This window comes from Hyaena hyaena, unplaced genomic scaffold, assembly GCF_003009895.1.
Source record: "Hyaena hyaena isolate Hyena2069 unplaced genomic scaffold, ASM300989v1 scaffold_1547, whole genome shotgun sequence".
Classification (NCBI taxonomy): domain Eukaryota; kingdom Metazoa; phylum Chordata; class Mammalia; order Carnivora; family Hyaenidae; genus Hyaena; species Hyaena hyaena.
Window position 1 is genome coordinate 25,801 of NW_024082172.1, and position 13,901 is coordinate 39,701.

The 13,901-nt window shown below is 40.9% G+C and overlaps 1 protein-coding gene across 1 annotated transcript in view; it reads right to left on the reverse strand.

Annotated features, from left to right (window-relative positions):
• Window positions 1–6,727: 6,727 nt before the first annotated feature.
• The window catches only part of LOC120225920 (nuclear RNA export factor 2-like), a 34,565-nt gene continuing 27,391 nt past the window's right edge, over window positions 6,728–13,901 (reverse strand). Inside the window, exons 11-21 of the mRNA XM_039224098.1 lie at window positions 12,127–12,163; window positions 11,671–11,730; window positions 11,532–11,587; window positions 11,279–11,386; window positions 11,100–11,158; window positions 10,871–10,986; window positions 10,736–10,778; window positions 10,106–10,178; window positions 9,404–9,586; window positions 7,070–7,130; window positions 6,728–6,930 (exon numbers count right to left, since the gene is read on the reverse strand). Coding sequence (XP_039080029.1) covers window positions 6,886–6,930; window positions 7,070–7,130; window positions 9,404–9,586; window positions 10,106–10,178; window positions 10,736–10,778; window positions 10,871–10,986; window positions 11,100–11,158; window positions 11,279–11,386; window positions 11,532–11,587; window positions 11,671–11,730; window positions 12,127–12,163 — 841 coding nt within the window. The 3' untranslated portion in view covers window positions 6,728–6,885. The remainder of the gene's footprint in view (window positions 6,931–7,069; window positions 7,131–9,403; window positions 9,587–10,105; window positions 10,179–10,735; window positions 10,779–10,870; window positions 10,987–11,099; window positions 11,159–11,278; window positions 11,387–11,531; window positions 11,588–11,670; window positions 11,731–12,126; window positions 12,164–13,901) is intronic.

The window sequence follows — 13,901 nt, forward strand, 5'->3', positions numbered from 1 at the left end:
TAGCTAAAACATGGAAAGAGCCTAAGTGTCCATCAACAGATGAATGGATCAAGAAGATGTGGTTTATCTATACCATGGAATACTACATGGCAATGAGAAACAATGAAATCTGGCCATGTGTAGCAACATGGATGGACCTTGAGGGTGTTATGCTGAGCGAAATAAGTCAGGCAGAGAAGGACAAATACCATATGTTTGCACGTATAGGAGGATTAGGAGGAACTTGACGGAGGACCAAGGGGGAGAAGAAGGGCGGAAATGGTGGGGGAAAGGGAGAGAGGCAAACCATGAGAGACTCTTGAATGCTGACAAAAACTGAGGACTGATGGATGTGGGGGGGAGGGGGGATGGGCATGGAGGAGGGCACTTTGGGGATGAGCACTGAGTGTTATGTAGAAACTAATTTGACAATAAACTATTTGTAAAAAAAAAAAATAAGCATTAAAAAAAAAAAGAAGTTTTGTTACTTATCAAAAATATAAAGTCTACTAAATTTTACAAAAATCTGTAAAAAACACTTGTGTACTCATAACCCAGGTTAAGCAATAAACTAGACAAATGCCTTGAGTCCATCTCCTTAATTGCACCATCCTTCTTTCCCCTCAGATGTAACCAATAACCAGAATGAGGTGTTTGTACCCTCCATAAATTGCTTTATATTTTAGCTGTGAATGAAAGCATCTTTTAAAAATGTTATATACACATACATAGATATACATATATATTCATACTGTAGGTGGCTTTATCTTCCATTTGATAATTTGATATAACATTTTTCAGATGTGTATATGACCTGATTCTTATAGGTATAAGGCATTCATTTTTACTGCTATACAATATTACACTGTAAGGATGAATCACAATGCATTTTTGTATGACCTTTGATGGATATTTTCTTTTTTCCTATAATTTTGCTCTCACAAACAATGCTGAAATGAGCATTATTATAGATGAAGCCATATGCCCTCTTGCCAGATATTCTCTAGTTCCTTACTACTCAAAGCGTGATCCATGCAATAGCAGTTTCAACATTACCTGGTGTATTAGTTAGGGGTTTCCAGAGAAACAGAGCCAATAGCATATGTGTGTGCATGCATGTGTGTATGAGTATACATTTTTCCTTTTATTTTTTCACTTTTATTCAGACATTATTGACATACAGCACTGTATAAGTTTAAGGTATGCAGAATAATGACTTGACTTACATATATTGTGAAATGATTACTACACTAAGTTTACTTACCACCCATCCTCTCACATATTCTTCAAAGAAAAAAGTTTTTTCTTTGTAATGAAAACTTTGAGGATTTGCTCTTTTAGCAACTTTCAAATATACCACACAGTAGTGTTAACTATAGTCATCATGTTGTACATTACATAGCCACTACTTTTTAATGTTATAACTGGCAGTTTGTACCTTTTGATCACTTTCATCCAATTCCCCACCTTCTATTTCCCTGCTTCTGGTAACCACAAATCTGATCTCTTTTTCTGTGAGGGTTTTGTTTTTTGTTTTTGCTTTTTATTTTGATTTAACATATAAGTGAGGTCATATAGTATTTGTCTTTCTCTGTCTGACTTATTTCACTTAGCATAATGCCTTCAAGGTACATCATGTATCAAATGGCAGAGTTTCTTCTTTTTTATGGTGACATAGTATTCCAATATATATGTATACCACCAAAAGTAGAAAAGTGTACACTAGCATTTATCTCTCTTGTGTTTTTGATGATAGCCACTATAACATATGATATTACATTGTGGTTTTGATTTGGATTTCTCTAATGATTATTGATGTTAAGTTTCTTTTTATGTATCTGTTGGCCACTTCTATCTTCTTTGGAAAAATGTCTGTTTAGGCCTTTGCTCATTTTTAAATTGGATTGCTTGTTGTTGTTGAGTTGCATATGTTCTTTATGTATTTTGGATAGTAACCCCTTATCAGAGATATGATGTGTAAAATTTTCTCCCATTCCATAGGTTTAATTTATGTTTCCTTATTGATTTGTGTGTGTGTGTGTGTGTGTGTGTGTGTGTGTGCGCGCACACGCGCATGCACAGGAGCTTCTTAGTTCGATGTAGTTCCACTTGCTTAGTTTTTTTATATTGTTGTTTGCCCTTAAAGTGTCATACCCAAGAAATCATGGCCAAGACTCATGTCAAGAAGCTTTCCCCCCATGTTTTCTTCCAGGAGTTTTATGGTTTTAGGTCTTACAAAACCTATAGTGTAAGAGAGAAGTCTAGCTTCATTGTTTTATATGTGAATATCTAATTTTACCAGCACCATTTATTGAAGAGATAGCTTATTCTGTATTGTGTATTCTTGGCTTGCTTGTTAAATACTGGTTGATTGTATATACTTGGGTATATACAATTGTATATACTTATATCTGGGTTCTCAGTTTGTTCTATTGGTCTATGTGTCTCTTTTTATGCCAAATACCATGCAGTTTTGATTACTATAGATTTGTGATATAGCTTAAAATCAGGAAATGTATGCCTCCCAGTTTGTTTTTCTTTCTTAGGATTGCTTTGGTTATTTACCATCTTTTGCAGGTCCATATAAATTTGAGGATTGTTTTTTTCCATTTCTTTTTTTAAAAATGTCATTAGACTCTTGATAGGGATTGCATTGAATCTATGGCTTTGGGAAGTATGGACATTTTGACAATATTAATTCTTTCTATCCATGAAACAGGATACCTTTCCAATTATTTGTGTTTTCTTTGATTTCTTAAATCAATGTTTTATAGGTTTCAGTGTAATGACCCTCCTTGGTTAAATTTATTCCTAAGTATTTTATTGCTTTTGGTGCTATTGTAAATGGGATTTATTTTTTTTTCCAGAGAATTCACTCTTGGCATATAGAAATGCTACTGAATTTTGTATGTTAATTTTGTATCCTACCGCTACTGAATTCATTGATTAGATCCAACAGCTTTGGGTGAAATGTTTAAGATTATCTCCGTATAGGAAAAAGGGGGAGAAGAAGGGTGAAATGGTGGGGGAAAGGGAGAGAGGCAAACCATGAGAGACTCTTGAATGCTGACAAAAACTGAGGACTGATGGATGTGGGGGGGGAGGGGGGATGGGCATAGAGGAGGACATTTATGGGGATGAGCACTGAGTATTATGTGGNTCTTGAATGCTGACAAAAACTGAGGACTGATGGATGTGGGGGGGAGGAGGGATGGGCATGGAGGAGGGCACTTGTGGGGATGAGCACTGAGTGTTATGTGGAAACTAATTTGACAATAAACTATTTGTAAAAAAAAAAAAAGATTATCTCCGTATAAAATAATATCTTCAAATAGAAATAACTTCACTTATTTCTTAACAATTTTATGCCTTTTAATATTTTTAACATCTAATTTTTCTGGCAAGGACTTCTGTGCTATGCTGAGTAAAAGTGGTCAAAGTGGGTACTTTGTCTTATTCCCGATCTTTGAAAAAGGTTTTAACCTTTCACCTTTGAGAATTAGGTTAGCTATGGGCTTGTCACATATGACCTTTGTTATGCTGAGTTTTTTCTATAATTTGTCGCCAGTTTTTAATCATAAACGGATGTTGGATTTTGTGAAATGCTTTTTCTGCATCTATTGATTTATCACATATTTTTTCTTTTATTCTATTAATGTGATGTATCACATTTACTGATTTGCATATATTGAACCGTCTTTGCATCCCAGGGATAAATCCCATTTGATTATGGTGAATTATCCCATAATATGCTGCTGGAATTGGTTTGTTAGTATTCTATTGATATTTTTTGCATCTAAATTCATCAAGGATATTGGCCTATAATTTTATCTTGTGGTAAACCTTTCTAGTTTTGATATAAAGATAATGCTGGCCTTGTAAAATGAATTTGGGAGTGTTCTTTCATCTTCAACTTTTTTTAAGGGTTTGAGAAGGATTGACATTAATTTTTCTATAACTGTTTGGTAAACTTCACCAGTGAGGCCATCTGATCCTGAACTTTTCTTCATTGGGAGATTTTTTTCATGCTCATTCAGTCTTCTTACTATCAATTTATCTGTTTGGATTCTTTTTTTACTTCTTCCTGATTCCATCTTAGTATATTGTATGTTTCCAAGAATTTTTCCATTTCTTCTAGGTTGTCCAATTTGTTGCTGTAAAGCTGTTCATTCTTTTTTTCCCCTTAATTAAGGAGTTGGCTGATGCTATTGTGGAACCTGACAAGCCCCAAAACTGCAAGACAGGCTGGTCGGCTGGAGACCTAGGGAAGAGCTACAGTTCAAGTTTGAAGATGGTTTCTTCACAGAATTCCCTCTTCCTTCAGGGAGGTCAGTCTTTTCTATTCAGGCCTTTCAATTGATCCGGTGTGACCCACCCACATAATGAAGAGTAATCTGTTTTGCTCTATTGATTTAAATATTAATCTAATCCAAAACTATCCTCACAGAAAAATCCAGAATAATGTTTGAACAAATATGTGGGTACCACAGTCTAGCTAAGTTTACACGTAAAATTAACCATCATGGCTGGGATCCTGTTAAAACTGCAGAATTTCAGAGCCTTTGCCTAAAGGCATACACTTGCCCTTTCTAACCCCCAGAAATCATGCCATCCTACCATTACTACCTTTCTTTGATGCGAGTTAGGGTGCTAAGAACAGCCAGACACCACTTTTCCCTGATTTATTTTATACTGCTGGCGGTGTGGGATAGTATCTAATTTTGCATGATCTAGGTCTAAGACTTCTGCTCTTGGATATAGTTACTGAAGGGGTGATGTGTTCATATCCAATGACTGACTTTCTCCAGGACAGAGGATAGGGTGGTAGAATCATAAGGAGCAGTGCCTGAAGAGAAATTTTGTGATCATTAAAGAAATGGTAACATTAAGGCCTTATAATCAGGCAAATAGAATCCATATTTAGGATGATAAGCAGAAGTTATACATTAGAGCTAAGGGTGGAGTTTCCAGGCATGGATCCTAGGGATGAGGGTAACAGTTCAGAGCAAGATCTGGGACAAAGTGTTGGAAGCAGAGAGTAACAAACAGGCATCACAGGGATTTTTAGGGAAGGCACAGAAGTTACTTGGAGATAGAAAAAGTCATCATCAAGGCCACTCACTTGTCCTGGAGTTTCTGCAGCTACTTCTGGGGTTTCTTCCCCTCAGGGGCTTCTGGGCTCTGATAGGGTACAGGGAGGAGTCCACCACCCATCTCGAGCAGCAGCCTTTGTGAGAAGTTAATCTCATTGGAGTTGTCCATAAACTTGATGTCTTTGTGCCAAGGGACCAAGGGAATTAGAGGGGTTGGCAGGAAAATGAGTGACTGGAGGACCATGGCATCTGAGCTAGCTAGGGGATGAGGCCAAGGATGTGGAGACCTAATAATGTATATGTAATGATGTAGTGAGAGGAAGTAAAGTGGCAGTGAGATGAGTACCATGGTCTCTGCCCACGAGGGAACTCAGACAGCTTGGAGAGCCTAATTTGAGCCGGATATTGCAATTGCTTGCTAACATTTGAGCCTGCCTCTATTCCTCACTATGTGGCTGGAAGGTGTGCACTGCAGTCTGTCTTTGCACTTCTTGTCTTTGATCACTGAGACACTAAATGGAATAACATGGAATTACTCCTTATGTAATAGCAATTATTCCCTTAGTTCATATTTCCAAGAAATTCACACACCACTATATGGATTCCTCCTGTAAATGTACATAAAGAACTGAAAAGTGGCAAGTGGTAGGAAATAACTTACGTGAGACCTGATAATAGAGGCATAATTTGTAAACTGGTGGTACCTCACCTGTGTCATCACTTATAGGATAGCAACTTTAAATTTGGTACTGTTATTATTTTAATTTCAAAAATTTCAAAAATGCCTGCTAGTGGTCTAAATTCCAAATGTTACAGAAGTGTGGACGATAAATTGCACAAGTGCCCCTTTCAACTCTTGCCTGAAATTCGGAACTTCTAATTGCCAGTCATTGAGAAAGGTCTCACAGGACTGGCCCTAATGTGAGATTGTGTGCTATTGTTTTCTCTCTGGAAGTGAAACTAAATGTCTGAACCCCACCCCACCCCAAAGCTCATGGACACAGAGCACTCTTGTCAGCGGTCTGAGAAATGCACTGGGCAGGCAGGCTGACTCTCCCTCACTCTCAAGTGCTAAAATGAGATCCCTCCCACAGTGTGCCTTCATAAAGGGGGAGGGGGCAGTGGAGTGGATGGATGAGAAGACAAATGCAAGCACGGTGAGAGGTGTGAAAAGGCCCATTTCTGATTCACCTGTGTGCAAACCATAAAATTATTGATGATATGCCTTTGAACGTATTCAAATGTTTAGGAATAAGAAGTAAAATAGGTGAGTCCTCATCTTCCTTCCTGCCCCAGCCCTCACTAGCCAGTAGGCAACCCTTGCAAAGCCCCTGTTGTTCCAGGTCACATGCCTGCTTCTGCAGGCCTCCAGGTAGCGCATCTGACTGAGCCACACTGTTTCCAAAGGCCAATCCCTGAAAGCAGTGTGTGTCCCTTCTCATCAGAATTTATTGACACAGTACCTATGAAGTCAAGCCTGGTGTATCTACAAAGGACTGCCAGTGTGAATAATGTGGAAGAGAGGGCAGAGCCTTTAAGTACTGGACCCATTGCCTCATGGTCAGGGCAGGGGAAGAGCGATCCAGGACACACATCATACAACGTGCAACATCACTTTTTATTATGAAGATAAACAGCAACCATCAGCGGGGAAAATACACAGAACAACTAACACTTCAGGTGGTTATGTTACCTGGCCTGCTAGTTAAAGATAATTTTGGCTTCTTGGTTAGCCAGGCCTCCGTTCCCAGCCATGGACATGACCTTAGGCTGGAAACAAGAACCACGATGATGTGGACATCCAAAGCTTCTTCTAGGGGATTTGTTTGAAGGCCTCCTCTGGGATCTTGCCTTCATTCTGAAGGGAAGAACTTGGGATGTCAGAAGAGCCAGATATTAGAGTTTCATTCCCAGGCCACCCAGCCTCCACCTTCTTGGGTTTCCTGAAGGCCCAGAAACACCCACCTGTAACCCACTTAATGGATCCCAGACCTCACCTTGAGCATAATGAAGACCTGACCAGCTCTGGTGTAGTTCCACTCGTTGTCCTGAAGGCATCTGGAGTGGCAGAACAGATGACCTCCATTAATATCACAGTACAGAGGCACTGACCATGTGATGCTAAGTCTATGCCACCTTTTTGCTGGGATGCATATACCACCAGTATGAGCACTATGTGTAATGATGAAGAAAGACCTACTGAAAATGTGTGTCACATTTGACACAAAATTCCATGACCGTTAGACTTCAAAACAGAAAATTAGAGTTCTCCAAAAGAACAAGGGAGCTTTATATATGTTGATAAAGAAAAACATTCAAGAAGATAAATGGAAATTTTAAAAGTACAAGTTTCTAATAATTTTTTATTGAGATGTAATGTAGATACCATTTTGTTATTAGTATTTTTATGCACATACCATTTTAAAGTGTACAGTTAAGTGTTTTCTTAGTATATCCACAAGATTGCTCACCGTCACCACTATATAATTCCCAAATAATTTTATCATCTCAAAAAAAAAAACTCCTTTAGACATAAGACACAACTCCCTATTCATCCCCTTTCCTCATACTCTGGAAACCACTAATCTGATTTTGGTCCCTGTGGATTTGCCTATGCTGGACATTTGATATAGATGGAATCATACACTATGTGACCTTTTGAGGATGGCTTCTTTCACTTAGCATAATGTTTTCAAGGTTCATCCATTTCATGGCATACATCAGAACTGTATTATTTTCTATGACTGAATGATATTCTACCGTGTAAACGTACCAGATTCATTTATCCATTCATCAGCTGAAAGACATTTGGGTTGTTTCCACTTTTTGGTTATTATAGATAGCGCTGCTATTAACGTTCCTGTACAAGTTTTAGAGTGAACATATCTTCATTTATCTTGGTGTATACTTAATAGTGGGATTCCTGGGTTATATGGTAACCTCATTTAACATTTTAAGGAACTGTCAAAATGCTTTCCCTAACCACTGTTCCATTTTACACTCATACTTGTAATATATGAGAGTTCTAATTTACCCACATCCTCACCTATGCTCATCTTACATTTCACTGACTAAAGCCATCTTCATGAATGTAAAGTGGTATCTCATTGTTTTTGATTTGCATTCCCTAATGACTAATGATGTTGGGCATATTTTCATGTACTTGTTGCCCATTTGTATATCTTCTTTAGGACAAATGTTCATTCAAATGATTTCCCCATTTTAAAATTGGGTTGTTTGTCTTTTTATCATTGAATTATTAGTCTTTCATATTATGCTCGATAGTAGACCTTATCACATATGAGATTTGCAAAGATTTTCTACCATTCTGTAGGTTGTATTTATATTTTGTTGGCAGTGTCCTTTGATGCATGAAAGTCTTTAATTTTGATAAAGTCTAATTTATTTGTCTGGTTTTTTATTTGGTTCCTTATATTTTGGTGTCATATATGAGACTATTATCTATTTTAACTTCATGAAAGTTATATATTTATATTTTATTCTAAGAGTTTTTATAGTTATAGATCTTACATTAGGTCTTTAATCAATTTGAGTAAATATATGTGGCATGGGTCAAAATTCATTTTTTTTTTTTTTGCACGTGGATATCCAAGTGTCTCAGAATTATTTGTTGGGCAGATTATTTTTCCTTCATTAAATTTTTTGGCACTTAGCTGGAAATCAATTAACTATAAATGTCAGGGTTTATTTCTGGACTCTGAATTCTATTGCATTGATGTATATGCCTATCCAAATTTTAGTACAATGCAGTCTTGATTATAGTACCTTATCAGTAAATTTCAAAATTGTGAGCATTGGGAATTTTGAGTCCTCCAGCTTTATTCTTCACTTTCAATATTGTTTTGGCTATTCTAAATTCATTGCATTTTAATGTGAATTTTAGGGTCAATTTATCAATTTCTGGAAAGCAGCCAATTGGGATTTTGATATGAATTATGTTGCATCTGTACACCACTTTAAGTAGTATTTCTATCTTAATAAGTTTTTCAATTCATGAACATAGCATGCCCATCAATTTTTAGGTCGTCAGTTTATCCCAACATTGTTGAATGAACTTGTTTATCTGTATTCTAACAGTTTCTTAGTGGATTACATAGGGTTTTCCATATGCAAGTTCTTGTCATATAACATTATAGTATTTTAAAAGTCTTTTATATGAATCATCATAAAATTAGGATACTTTGTTCATAAGCCTTTATTTGGAGAAGCAAATATCCAAATACTTATTTTTTCAAATTGCCTCTGCATTCCAATTATTTATTCTTCCACTCTCCCAGCTCCCTCCTATTCCACTGTACACCCAATCTTACTTCTGAGCCCAATCGAGTTTCATTCCAGACTGGATGGAGAAAGCCTGCACCATTTCCTGCTGCTCCTTGGTGAGGGTGAACACAGAGCTGGAGGTGAATGAGGACACTGGGATGGAGGACATACTCTGAGTCTTACTGGGGCTGGCATCTCTCACAAACAGCTCATCATTCACAATGCATACACTGGAGGAAAAATGGACTGACCCTCAGACAATTGACAAATTGACAACCCCACATCCCTAACAATGACCCTGCTGCCACTGTTTCTCAGCAACCAGATTCCTTCCATACCCCCACTTTGCCTGTCCCTCAGCTTCCCTGGCTGACAACTCTAGCCCTCCCACAGATGCACCTGTGATGAATTTGTCTACTAGCTTCACTAGATTTGTAAGATTAACCCCAATGCATTTATTATGAAAAACAGCCTAAGGGGCAGTATAGTCTAATACCATTTTCAGAGGAAGATGCTGTTTCACAGAGGGGTTATGTGATTTGTCCAATGTCACTCACCTAGTGAATGTTGGGGGCAGGAAGATAACCCAATGCTTTGGCTCCGGAGTCCATGCTCTTAACCACTAGGCAAGAATTGCTTTCCACAATACTGACAAAACCTCAATTACAATACTGACAAAATACTGCTACATTCCCAAACCCCTGAACCTCAGCTAGACTGAGTGTTTCCACCCACAACACAGTACTCACCTGGAATTTTTCGTAGAAGTAGTAATAAAGGTCCGGGTGAAGGCACGAACAGAACCCTGAGACCTTCCTTCCACTTCAACAACAAACAACAAACAGCAATACCCCATTAGAATTTAACATACTTCACATGCTTACATAGCATTCCCCCATCAGGGTCTAACTTGATACTCATGTTGAAGGGCACAATTGTTCCTTGAATGTCAGGATGCTGGGAATGGGGAGGGCAACAATAGGAACAATCTGCTCCCAGTGACAGAAATTTTCTATACGCCAGGCCCTGTGAAAACCACTTTACAAATTCATTTCATACATTTTCACAGGCACAGAATAGATGGGTCTTATTAGCCCCATCTTGCAAGTGAAGAAACTTGGAAGTTAATTAATGGGCCCCACTTCTCAGAGTAAGGATCTGGGATGAGAGCCATCAAGCTACATAGCCTGTGTCCCTAACTCCTGAGCTCTGCAGGGTAGACAGGCATGGACCCATGTCAGATTGGGATGGTTTGGGAGCTGAGTGGAGGAAAGAGAACACTTCAATAGGAAGAGAAGGGGAAAGAAAGTTGAGAGTGAGTCCAGCCAGAGGGAAGGGAGCAGTGGGGCATCTGGGGAGGATGCCCAACATACACTTACCTTCCTTGAACACCCCACTGACAGAGAAGCAGAGCATCATCTCCTAAAAAGGAAGAGTCCAAGTGCTAAGTCACCTAAACATTCAACCCATCTGTGGCTTTCTAGGGCCGCCCTTGGGAGGAAGCAGGTGCTTACTGTTTGGAACCACATGTCGACCATGAAGGAGTTGATGTCATGCTGAGTTTTGGGCAGTTCACAGAGGGAGCAAACGATGTCATGTTTTGTATGCTTCAGCAGCTGAACACGCAGGTCTATGGGGGGAGGAGGAGAAGCAAGGGAAAGTCAGGGGTTGCCACACTTTGTGCCCTATAATTACGACTTCACATCCCCTTTCCCTGCCCAGTCTTTCCCATCACACACGCACAGGAGTCCTTGATCTTCTTCATATTCCTGTTTTCCTTGAGGTACTCGCACAAGCTGCTTCTGGGGAGAGAAAGAGGAACAGGAAGTGGTGGTCTGGCCAGTGTGTGTGTTTCCAGGAGCTGCCCTGCGTCCACTGGGAGTCACACAATCCAGGATCAGAGTCTGAGCTTTGCTACTTACGGGGATGGGTCTTCAGGGTTGAAGGGAATTGTCAGGGAGAAGCAGGCCTTGTGGTGGTAAGCAGTGAGGAGACCTTGGCGGTCTTCAGAGTCATAGATCAAATAGTACCTGTGGGGAAGCAGTGAGGACAGTGTATCTCGGGGGTCTGAACCTCAAATGAGACTTGAGAACCCCCATGAACAGACCTGTGTTTGGGCGGTCCAGTCTTTCTCAGCCTCCAGCCCCCATTTCTTGTGGTCCCTAAGGTACTTACTGCTGCAGGAATTGCAGGATTAGACTCTTCAGTTTCTCATTTCCTCTGAAGCCCTCCTGGAATCAAGACATTTGAGACTATGTGGCTGATAAAGCCTCCCTTGTAATCCCCTAAATGTTGTTTGATCCTACTTCCTCACCTTGCTGGAGTGTGGGACATCGGTGTCAATGATAATTGCAGGGGGTAACTTCTGGCCATCCTGGAGAGGAAGAGAAAGTCAGCAGTGGAGACCAGGGAGGCGACCCAGGATAATCAGGGAAAAAGATGAGCCCGGGAAAGGGTGAGGGTCAGAAGACAGGTGTGAAAGGGCACTGGGAATTCTGTGGGCAAGATTACAATGGGTGTCTTCATCATTGGGTCCTGGAATTCTCTACTATTATAAGCAACACTGTGTGTGCGTGTGTGTGTGTGTGTGTGTGTGTGTGTATGTACATTTTTTCGGGAAGAATATCCTTATCTTTTTCAGGAGTCCATGTTCCCTAGTGCATAAAGGTCTCATGGAAACATGTAATCTAGACCATACCCAAAGAGTTTGAGGGCAGATATAGAGATGATCAATGGTTAGTAAGGGACAATGATGAGTGTAGGCACTTACCAGACGTAACAACTTGGGGAAACATTCCCTGATGGCACTGTCCAAGACCAAAAATAGAAAGAAGTAGTTGATAGCTTGGGATTGCAATTCTTCCTTTGAGTTAAAACACTGATTACATAAACAAAGACTGTATTTTCTGCCCATCCAGCAGCCCCTTTCCCCATCTCAGTTTCTGATTTCAAGAGGTTTAGGTCCACTACTCTGCTGAGCACTGAACATCTTCCATATGGATTTTCTGAAGGCATAGCCTCCTTATCTCTCTCCACAGCTTCACATTCATATCCCCTACTTCTCTTCTTCCCTCCCTCTATCCCTTTCTCCCTCTATCTCCCTGCTGGGTATCTCCCACCTTGAACTGTCCCAACTCCCATCTCCAGTGCCACCAGAAGCAACATTTGGAGCCCAGCCTCTGGGGCTCTTCCCCTCCCTGCCTCACTTCCTTCCTCCAGGTCCCCACTGAAGACTCCAGAGAGAAGAGCAAAGGGGGGTGGGAGCCCATAGCTCTGCTACCTCATTAGGGTCCCAGCACTCTGAAGGCCCATGACACCCCCAAGGGATGGCCCAGAATGCCAGGGAAAAGAGGTGAGTAAGGTGAGACCCAGGAGGCAGGAAGGGAGGGGAAGGGTGATGAAGACAGAAGAGGGAGTGAGAGTAGGAAGGGAGAGGTGAGAGGTTAGAGAGACATAGGGGAGTAGAAACAAAGGAGGAAGAGAAAACAAAGGAAAAGGAAAATAAAATCTCTATTATGGTGGGGGGACAGGAAGGAAGAGAGAAGGGAGAAATGGCTCCCCAGATGCAGCCCTTTCCTTCATCTGCCATGGCTGGACCTAGCACCTGAGGTAGGAATGGAAAACACGCCTGTGTGACCTCAGTCTGAGCTGGGTATGGGAAATTAGGTAGCTATGGGGGAAGGAGACCTTCCCCAGAAGGAGTAGAGGGTCAAGCCCCAGCTCAGCATGGGTCTGAGGGTCCACGTCCCCTTCTAGTTATCACTGCCTTCCCTCCTGATGGCCCCAGTGCATCAGACCCTGTGCCTGTCTCTATTAATAAATTCCTCGCCTGTGGGATTATACCCATGTCAGGTTACACAGGGCTCTTCTGAAAGACCAGATTGGATGACATGAAATGTGTGGGAGATAGGGAGGGGCAGCGCCTCTTAGAGGCCTGTGCATCTGTCTTCTCAAGCACCTCTGCCTTCTGCCTTCCATTCCTGACTTGGGAAGCCCTCTGTTCACTGGCAGTGGTCTACTTCTTGCCACTTGACTCAGGGAACCCTAGTTTCTCCCAAGGAAGGTTCAGCTCCTGACAAAAGGCCAGAGAAATGGACGTAATGAGAGCAGCCATCCAGAGCCCTGAGGCTCAAAAGCCACCATGGAAACCTGGGACAAATGGGGGAATATTTCGTTTAAGAGAAGGAAAGCCCCTCTCAGAACAGTTGAACAAAGCCCCATATCACCACAGAGGCAGGGAGGCCTGTCTCAGCACGAGGGTCAGGGCTGGAGGACCCTTCTTGTTCCAGGTCACCAGCATCTGTTTCAAGGCTGTTTACCCCTGGTCTTGGTGAGGAGGGAGAGCTCTGCTTCTTGGAGCACATCATAGGTGAGTATGAGAGAAAGCTAGGTGCAGAGGCAGAAACAGATGCCAGAGCACCTAAAGAGATGAGCAGGTCAGAGGGATAAAAGAGTTCTAAATGCAGGTGAGAGACACAAACAGAGAAGCAAGGGTTGTGGTACTCCTAGAGGACTATGGCTGCCACCACTTGCAGAGAGGCACTG